The 10,115-nt window shown below is 39.7% G+C and overlaps 1 protein-coding gene across 9 annotated transcripts in view; it reads right to left on the minus strand.

Moving 5' to 3' along the window:
* Positions 1-10,115, minus strand: part of RACGAP1 (Rac GTPase activating protein 1) — a 34,824-nt gene that overhangs the window by 12,172 nt on the left and 12,537 nt on the right. For all 9 annotated transcript variants that reach the window (XM_017545811.2, XM_017545810.2, XM_017545806.2 and 6 more), the window contains 5 exons: positions 5,313-5,515; positions 3,790-3,926; positions 2,780-2,849; positions 1,083-1,136; positions 153-233 (listed from right to left, as the gene is read on the minus strand). In XM_017545811.2, coding sequence (XP_017401300.1) covers positions 153-233; positions 1,083-1,136; positions 2,780-2,849; positions 3,790-3,926; positions 5,313-5,426 — 456 coding nt within the window. In that variant the 5' untranslated portion in view covers positions 5,427-5,515. The remainder of the gene's footprint in view (positions 1-152; positions 234-1,082; positions 1,137-2,779; positions 2,850-3,789; positions 3,927-5,312; positions 5,516-10,115) is intronic.

Genomic DNA, 10,115 nt, shown 5'->3' on the forward strand with positions numbered 1-10,115 from the left:
AATGAAACTCCATCTCAAAAAAAAAAAAAAAAAAAAAAAAAAAAAAAAATTTAACCAAACATCTGTCTCAAAACAATGCTGCAATGCTGACTCACAGGAGTTTTAATGCTTGGGGCCAGTAATCTCTGTTATCTTGGCCTGACTATTCTTACCTGGTCTGCTGTGGAGCCAATGGAACGAGTTTTCTTTACAGGTCCAGGGGGACCATCAACAAACTGTCGGCTACTAGAGCGCTAGAAAGGAGACAAAGACCCATAACTTTAGTGCCAAGTAGATCTGAAGCACAGAAGATAAAATTATTCCATCAGACAACTTGGATGCAGGTCCTGGGGATTAGGGCTACAGTAAATAACAAACAATGTGCTCGCTCTCTGCCTATTTCCACATGAAGAATAAGCTGTACGAAAAGAGTATGTTGTATAAAAATGCTCTCAGTGCCCTAGAAAAAATGAGCAAGCTGTGGAGAAATTTAGATGACACCACCAGAAAAAGTACAGCTGTAATCCTAACTGAGGACATGAAGTCTTGAAAACACATTAAGTACCCTAAACGAGCACACACAGATAAATCTCTATATATCCCATTATACACACATTTCATCTGAAGCTTATGTTAAAGCACAAAAATCCTGTGTAAAAATTCACATGACAACTCAAAACAAACTTACATTTATCCTTTTCCACTGTATGAATGAATTGAAATGCAACATAAAGAGTGAAATAGGACAGGATCCTGTCCTAAGTTACTTCAAAGAATACCAATACTGGCCAGGAATGGTGGCTCATGCCTATAATCCTAACACTTTGGGTGGCCGAAGTGGGCAGATCACCTGAGGTCAGGAGTTCAAGACCAGCCTGGCCAACATGGTGAAACCCTGTCTCTACTAAAAATACAAAAAAATTAGCTGGACGTGGTGGCATGTGCCTATAGTCCCAGCTACTCTGGAGGCTGAGGCAGGAGAATCACTTGAACCTGGGAGACAGAGGTTGCAGTGAGCCAAGATCCCACCACTGCACTCCAATCTGGGCGACAGAGCAAGAGTCCGTCTCAAACAAACAAAAGACTAAACAAACCATACATACCCTCTTTTCTCTCTTCTTCAGTTTGAAAGTCTTCACCAAAGAAGAATCCCAATCCTGTTAATAATTACACTGTATTAGTTTCTTTTTTGGTTTGGCCTTCCCTAAGCCCTATGCAAATAAATTTACAGAGAACTTTAAAGGCTTCTTCAGCCAGGCTACCTAATGTACAATTCGGGGAGAGGAGAAAGGAAGGTCTCAAGTATTGTAGCTATAGAGCTACAAGTTAATGTGCTGCCTTTCAAAAATTGAAGCTATGATAATAAAAACAGGAATCAATGCCACAGAGGCAAGAAAAGGTTAAAGAATCACCTTCTGCTGTGATGATTTCCAGTGGCTGATCCTTTATTTCTGATTATTTTTGTAATTAGTTTTAGAACTTACAGAATATTAGGCACTATACTGATCATGTTAGATGTGATTCTTGTCCTTAAGGGATTGCCATTGTCTAATCAGATGCTCTACATAATATTGCCACTTAAAAAGTTCTACAGTTTAGGAACTTGGGCCCTGAAACATGTTCACCACTGAAGAACTATTTGTCTCTTATTGTAGTCTCATTTCAATTCACCTATTTTAACTGTTTGCATTCATTTTAGTAGTTACCTGTGATATTCTTACTCCTGATCATCCCTGAAAACAGTATCTAGAAACAGTGGCATACCACAAATAATAGCTTAGCTAAATACATTTAACTTCCCCCAATTCATGGTCTAGTAATTTAGTCACTGGTTGTTTGATTCAGCTTCAGTTACAACAAATATCATATCATAGGTCTAGCTCAAAAATCAATTGCGAATATGATCTAGTTTTATTATATGTGCTAGACCTCCACTATATCATTCCCTATTTGAAAAAGGGTGATGCCTAATATTTGTATCTATAAAATGGCTATATTTTCACTAGTCCAACACTGAATTTGGACAGAAAACCTCTAGCCATGTAACAAGTAGTTTTCACTTGTTTTGCTATATCAGAAAACCAGTCACCAAAAACTTCCTGATTTGTTTTGTTTGCTAGTTTTCAGCTAGCAACAGAAAAGATGCACAAATCAATGAACTACATCAAAGAATGTATCAGGAGATGACCTTTTATGCAGAAGCATCACTATAAGTTAAAAGAAGTGTGCCACCCCATAAAAGCAGGGCAACAAATAGTTTAACATGTTAACTATTGTCGATGCAAGCATTATATAGTGCCTAGAAATTCTAATCACACCTTTCTGGCTGAAATCCCAGGACCTTGGTTTCCTTCTAATTGTGAAGTATGACTATACTTTCCCCAAGAACCAAACTAATTCAGAAATAAGGCACAAGTCAATGTACTCCTAAGAGCAGCAAATAAGCCCTGCTAATATACAGCCTTGCTAATATTTTTATTACTAGCTGGGGCTTTAATAAGTCAAAATATAATCAATTAGTATATGTGGCACACAGAGATATATTAAATAAACTCAACTCATGCCAAATTCTGAATTCTATATCTCACTTCAGAAACTAACACATAAGCCAGTCTCTTATAGCTCATGCGGATTTATATTGCTAGCTCGGTATCTAAGCAAAGACTCACTAATCAACTAATAAACACATCAACTAATAAAACAGTAGCCTAGGATGTTTAGAAGAGAGGACAGGAGAGATATTCCTGGGGACGCAGAGGTAAGAAAGGTAGATAATTCTCAGAGATCAAAAGTTTATTACCAGTGATTCATCAGTCTTGTCAAAGCTGATATCTGATAAAATGGAACCAGATTCATCAATGGTTGATAGTCTAGATCAGTGAAACAATACAATGTTAGACACAGTACTCTGTGGAACATAAAATTCACCAACATTCAGAACAAGTCCTACTGGTCAGGTAACATCAGTTAATTTCATAAAAATCCTCACTATGGAAACTACAATCTTGAATCTTGCGGTAGGCTACTTTTTTTAAATTTTACATGGAGGAGTGTGTGTACATGAGTACAGGTGCAGCACAGCTGCTTTTTCAGCAAAGATCTTGTAACAGCAGTTGAAAGTTACAGTCAGGGTTATGGGTGCTATTCTCTACTAAGTTCGTATTACAGGCCACTCAAAATTCACAAAATCAAGGGAGTGAAGATTAATTTGATCCCAAATGTGCCAGTTTCTACAAATGAGAGTATTACCCAGTGCTGACTTTTTAAGAAATTAAGCCTATACATATTCTTAGTTATAAAGATTCCCCATAAAACAACCAGGCAACTAAACAAATAGCTGACCTTTCCTGACATACTATACTGGGGATGCTAAATTCAAAGCCTGGTTGAGGCTATTTTAAACAGTGGTGCAGTGGAACCAAAATTATTGTCTGGTCTTGGCACACAGAGGCCTTTCTAAACCAGAGGAGCTTTAAGAGCTCTCTGGAGAGTAAACAGTAAAAGTATTGCTGAACTGCCACTTTCACCTACGGGTTTCTTAGCAATGTACAGGATTAGATATTGATGTGCGATTTAGCACTAACATCAAAATTTTATACATGGCTAAACAACATCCTTAGGAAAGATTTAAAAACAAAATAAATAGGAACATCCCTGTGCCTTTATTCCCCACCTACTCTTCCCCCCAAAATATTTTTCTGCTTTTTTCAGCACACATTCTAGAAGCAGTATATTTAAGAATTCAGATAACAAGAATTTCTGACAGCTGTGTTGCTTGTGATCAGATAACAACAGATGCAGTTCCTCCACCTTTTGTTCCCAGCATTGCTGCTGGATGGTTGGCCTCTGTTGAGAAAAGCCAGAGCTGATTTTTGCTCCTCACTTAGTTGAATGCTGCCAGATGTGTCACACATGAGCATCTCTCGAATCAGCTGAATCTGTCGTTCCTACAGACCAAAGCAGAGCAAAACATCATAACTAGCCAGAGGAGAAAGCTTAACCTCAAATTTATGGGACGGGCAGACCAGAAGACATTAAAATACAGTATTATGCAAATGGGCCTTCAAGAAAGCTGCTACACCAATAGCATATTAATTCACATCAAGCCCAGATTGTGTCTCTGATTTCTTTTTCTTTTTTTTTTTTTTGAGACAGCGTTTCACTCTCGTTGCCCAGGCTGGAGTGCAATGGTGCAATCTCAGCTTACTATAACCTCCGCCTCCCGGGTTCAAGTGATTCTCCTGTCTCAGCCTCCTGAGTAGCTGGGATTACAGGCAATGTGCCAGCATACCCAGCTATATATATATGTATCTCTATATATCTATATATATATATTGTATTTTTAGTAGAGACAGGGTTTCTCCATGTTGGTTAGGCTGATCTCGAACTCCCAACCTCAGGTGATCCGCTGCCTCGGCCTCCCAAAGTGCTGGGATTACAGGCGTGAGCCACTGCGCCCAGACTTGTGTCTCTGATTTCTGACTGGTAAAATGGACTACATGTAGAACAGTGAAGTTTCTGCTACAAGACTTTTGGATTAACCTGCTAATATAAGAGGAGAATAATGCAAAATGAGAGTCCCAAAATAGATTTCACATAGCAAAAACACTTTAGTGTCATTTTATCAGGACAAATATTGGTTTCTATGGATCAAAGCAGCCACCCACCTTTCTAAGTAGTATAGCAAAATGCATTAAAATAGATACAAAGCTGTAATGCACTGGAACCAGACAATTTGAGCTTACTGAGGCATCTAACACTGTATACCAAGATGGATTAGTCCCTCCCAGTAAAGGCTTTCCTTTGTACCATGACCCATCCTGGCACATCAAAATGATAGTGTTCTATGTCAGTCACATTGCTCAACTGGTTGAATACATCTAGCCTTTTACCCTGAATTAGAGAGTGGTGATGAAAGGAAGAGTCAGAGTTGTCTTGCCTGTGTGAATGACAAAGTACCAGCTACTCATATAAGGATGGATATTCCCGGTAGCACTTAAACAATGAAGGATGGTCAATATTTTGTAACAGATCAAATACGTTAGGGTCTCCCTCCCTTTTCCTCTAATTCTTTAAGTTCTCACTTGAAATCTGTCTATTAAGTAACAGTTTCAAGTCTAAATGACAAAAAACATTTAAATTTCAAATTACGAAGAACAAGATTCCTAGTCTGCAATTTTAGCTCTAATCATGGGCAAGTTGTTAAAGAACAGGTCACTTTTAGTTTTTTAATGTGGAAGAAGAAACTAGGTATATTTGGCAAGTGGAAACTGTCAGACACTGCTTTCCCCCTCCTGCATCATCACTGTTCCAGCACGGAAAACAATACACACCAGCTTTTCGCAGTCAGCCTCAGCTCTCTGTCTCCGTTTGATCTCTACATCCACCTGATTACGTGCATGCTTCAGCTTAACATCCAGAGCACTTCGCTCAGTCTCTGCTTTCATCAAAAGATCCTTGTATTTCCCCAGCTCATGGTCAGTCCTCTGCCACTTTTTACGGATATCCTCAAAGTCCTTCGCCAACTGGATAAATTCTGAGGAAAGGGGGAATCTTTAATAATTCAAGCATCGAATAGAGTATAACTACTCTAATAAATGAGTCCTGCAGTTAGCTTTATTTGAAATTCATAATTAAGGGACCAGCTGAACAATGGGCAGATCCAGTTGAAAATAACCAGGAGCAGATCCTGGATATGTTTGTCACTCTGATGAGAACTTTGTGGGGAGCAATTCCTATTTCAGTAGGCCACTTACTTTTGGCTTAGCCAGTGGCATCTGCTATGGAATATGTAACTCATTAGTCACCTGGCTCCAGATGTAACACTAACACTGAAAGCTCCTGAACAGAAGGCAATCAAAGGGGGATATCTTTGGGGCAGCTGTCACGCACCAGGACAGTTACAGCTATAAAACAAAAACAGCTTCCTTTACAGTCACTCATTGCTGCACCAGAGAGATGTTAAACAGCAAATTCAAATGTAACTGCTGTAATATGCTCCAGTAGATGTAGATTAATATTACAGATGTCTAGACCTACAATTTCGTTTGGCTATATAATTATACAAATATTGATTTGAAAGTAAAAAGCCGATTTGCTTTTGCTGTTTAACACTGCCCTGAAGGGTATGTAAACATTCCAGTTAAAAAAAAACAGGAAGAGAAGATCATACTAGCTTTTGGAACATCCCTGATAGCAGACTGTAAAGACCCTTCAAATGTCTGCAAAGAGAGCATCACTTCCAAGGCAGCATTTTCCAAAGAAGAAGATAACCCTGGTGGCATTTGTTCTTATCTCCTGCTATTGGCAAAGCTGTTCTTCTGCAACGTATTTGCAAAAGTGCCTTACAATTTTCTAGTTAACCTCCATTTATCTCTAAGGATCACTCTCCACCAACATCAAGGAAGAAGGTTTCAAGGTGTACAACTGCTGCTGGTCAAACTAACCCAGTTTACAGCTGAAAGTAGGCCAAATTCACACACAGCTAGCAGATTCTTAGGTAGTAAGGGTACTTTTCCCATATGAATTTAACCTAAAAGCATAGAAACAATATATAGTCCTTTTTAGCAATTTTAATCATTTGACCAAATATCAAACTTACAAATTAGGATATTAATTCATTCCAGAGGAATCAAGTCATAAGGAAACTTCAGTTTTTACAACAAATTTCAGCAATTAAGTTATTATGACCTAGTTACCTTAAACAATGCAAATATCAATGATAAAAAAGCATTACAATTCAAATAGTTTTAAGAAATAATAGGCTGGGTTAGTCAAACATACTACATTTTTGTGTTTGTTTCTTTTTAGATTAAGAAAAAAACATATCCGTTTGCAAACTAAATACAGTACGCATACACACTCAAAATATTTACTGAACTGAAAAACAATTTTGAGAATAAAAAGATTTTCATCTGACCTAATTTTGCTGGTTTGTTTGTTCTTTAGGATACTTCTTTTATTAAATTACTGCTTCAACTTAGTTTACGTCAGACCCAAAACAGAGGATTTACATACCTGATTAAGATTACTTTTTGTGTGTGCAGGTGAGAAGAGTGAAAAAAAAAAAGATATTACTTTTCTTCTTAGAGACAGAGTTTCACTCTTGTTGCCCACGCTGGAGTGCAATGGTGCAATCTTGGCTCACTGCAATCTCCACCTCCCGGGTTCAAGAGATTCTCCTGCCTCAGCTTCCTGAGTAGCTGGCTGTATAGGCATGTGCCTCCATGCCCGACTAATTTTGTATTTTTAGTAGAGATGGGGTTTTACCATGTTGGTTAGGCTAGTCTCAAACTCCTAACCTCAGATGATCTACCTGCCTTGGCCTCCAAAAGTGCTAGAATTACAGGCATGAGCCACTGCGCCCAGCCTAATTTTTATTTTTGAGACAGAGTCTTCCTATCACCCAGAGAGCCTCCCAAGTAGCTGGGATTACAGGCATGTGCCACCACATCCGGCTAATTTTTGTATTTTTAGCAGAGATGGGGTTTTACCATGATGGCCAGGCTGGTCTCAAACGATCCACCTGCCTCAGCCTCCCAAAGTGTTAGGATTACAGGTGTGAGCCACTGCACCTGGCCAAAAGATACTACTTTTATGTACAATTCTGCTATGAGCGAAGCTTGCTAGGTGGATCAGAAGGCATTTCAGACTATAGATCAGAAACACTTTTGATGTTGAAGATCAATAATCATGGCACTGTTTTTATTAGTTGGTGAATCACAATTCAGCTTGGTACTATCCTGTCATGAAGTGCACATTCAAAAGATTTAAAAATTCAAGGCGGGAACAGAGGCTCATGCCTGCAATCCCAGCACTTTGGGAGGCTGAGGTGGGCGGATCACTTTGAGGTCAGGAGTTCAAGACCAACCTGGCCAATATGGTGAAACCTTGTCTCTACTAATACAAAAATTAGCTAGGTGTGGTGGTGTGTGCCTGTAATCCCAGCTATTGGGGAGGCTGAGGCAGGAGAATTACTTGAACCCAGGAGGCGGAGGTTGCAGTGAGCTGAGGTCACGCCACTGCACTCCAGCCTGGGCAACAAGAGTGACACTGTCTCCAAAAAATAATAATAATATAAATAAATAAATATTGTGTAAGCTATGATTGCACCACCATACTCCAGCCTGAGCAACAGAGTGAGACCCTGTCTCCAAAAAAATAAAAAATAGGCCAGGCATGGTGGCTCATGCCTGTAATTCCAGCACTTTGGGAGGCTGAGGTAGGTGGATTACCTGAGGTCGGGAGTTCAAGACCAGCCTAGCCAATGTGGTGAAACCCCACCTCTACTAAAAATATAAAAATTAGCTAGGCATGGTGGCAGATGCCTGTAATCCCAGCTACTCAGGAAGCAGAGGCAAGGAAATCGCTTAAACCTGTGAGGCTGCAGTGAGCCAAGATCGTGCCACTGCATTCCAGCCTAGGCGACAGAGTAAGACTCTGTCTCAAAAATAAATAAACAAATGAAAAATAAAAAATAAAAAAGCCAACATTCCAAATCAGAGATCTGGAGAAGGAGGTAAAATGTACCTCTATTTTATAGTAGAAATCAATGGGAAGATAAAAATTTGCTTATGTAACAAAATTAGGATTTCTGTAAAAATAAGTATCTTAGGGGGAGATTTTTGGCATAATCACTTTCCAAAGTATTTCCATAACTAGTATCTCAATTTATGCCTAAATCCTCACAGCGCTTCCACAGAGAAAATAAAGATGTTTAAATTCCTATTTTATAGGTGGAGAAACAGACACAGAAGTAACAGGTAAAAGCCAGCACTAATTATCAACACTCAAAACCTCAGATTCTTCCCTCTGCCCCCACATTCTGTCAGCTGCCTCCTTCTAGAGGTCTTATGATCACAATCTCTTTCACCCATTTCTCCCTACTTCCATCTTCACAACCACCATTCCAATTAAGGCTGTTATTGCCTCTTTCCTGAGCTATGACAACCATGTCATTCCTAGTCAGTCTCCCAGCATCCACCTCTATCTAATGCAGCCTACACCTCTGCCAGGGCAATCTTCCCAAAGCACAACTCTGATTATATCACTCCCCCTTACTCCTATTTCCCCCAAGTCCCATGCCCTCTTGCCTCCGCTCAGGCTATGTCGCCTGATCTAAAATACCCGCTTTCATCTCTGCCTGTTGAGATTCTACTCTACATCTAAAGCTCGGCTCAAACCCTTTCCTCCATAAAACCGTTTAGTCATCCCTTTCCCTGAACTCAAAAATGCTAGAAGCCTTGATAGGTTCTCACAAAATATTTGCTGAATGAACCCGAGTTTTAAGATCTCTTATTCCACACTCTAGTCCCCACCACACTCTAAAGTAATCCACCTTCTGAGATGATATGACCTCAAAGAGAAGCCTAATTAGTATGCCATTGTGGTTACTGAGCTGGTACCAGATGACAGGGTCATGCAGCAGCTATTAGAGAGAGAAAATAGAATATTGTTTTGAAAGGCCTTTAAGTGGATAAGAGCTATTAAAAACATCAATCAATTCAAAGAAAATATTGAATGGCATAAGCAAGATACCACAATAAGTACTATAGAAATAAAAAAAGTCAAGACACAGTTCTTGCATTACTTTTTTACACCAGTGAGGCTGACTTGAGAGCAACATTTACTAAATTAGATATTAAAGAAAATCTGAAATAGGAGAGGATGGCAATACAAAGAGAAGTTGATATAGAATAATTTCCCTTAGATCACATGTCAGTACCATCAGCCCCATTTTTCTTTCTTGCTAATTTATTTCCCAGACTATTTGTCTATCAGCACCTCCTTTTCCTCCCCAGCTCACCACCCCATCTCAATCCTTCCCCCCACCCCCAGGAGATGAAGTCTCACTCTGTCACCCAGGCTGGAGTGCAGTGGCACAATAATAGTTCACTGTAGCCTCAAATTCCTGGGCTCAAGCAATCCTTCAGCCTCCTGAGTATCCCGGACCACAGGCATGTGTCACCACACCCAGCTAATTTTTTTGTTTTGTTTTGTTTTTGAAATAGGGTCTTGCGGCCGGGCGCGGTGGCTCACGCCTGTAATCCCAGCACTTTGGGAGGCCGAGGCGGGTGGATTACGAGGTCGAGAGATCGAGACCATCCTGGTCAACATGGTGAAACCCCGTCTCTACT

Source organism: Cebus imitator, unplaced genomic scaffold, assembly GCF_001604975.1.
Source record: "Cebus imitator isolate Cc_AM_T3 unplaced genomic scaffold, Cebus_imitator-1.0 Scaffold181, whole genome shotgun sequence".
Lineage (NCBI taxonomy): Eukaryota > Metazoa > Chordata > Mammalia > Primates > Cebidae > Cebus > Cebus imitator.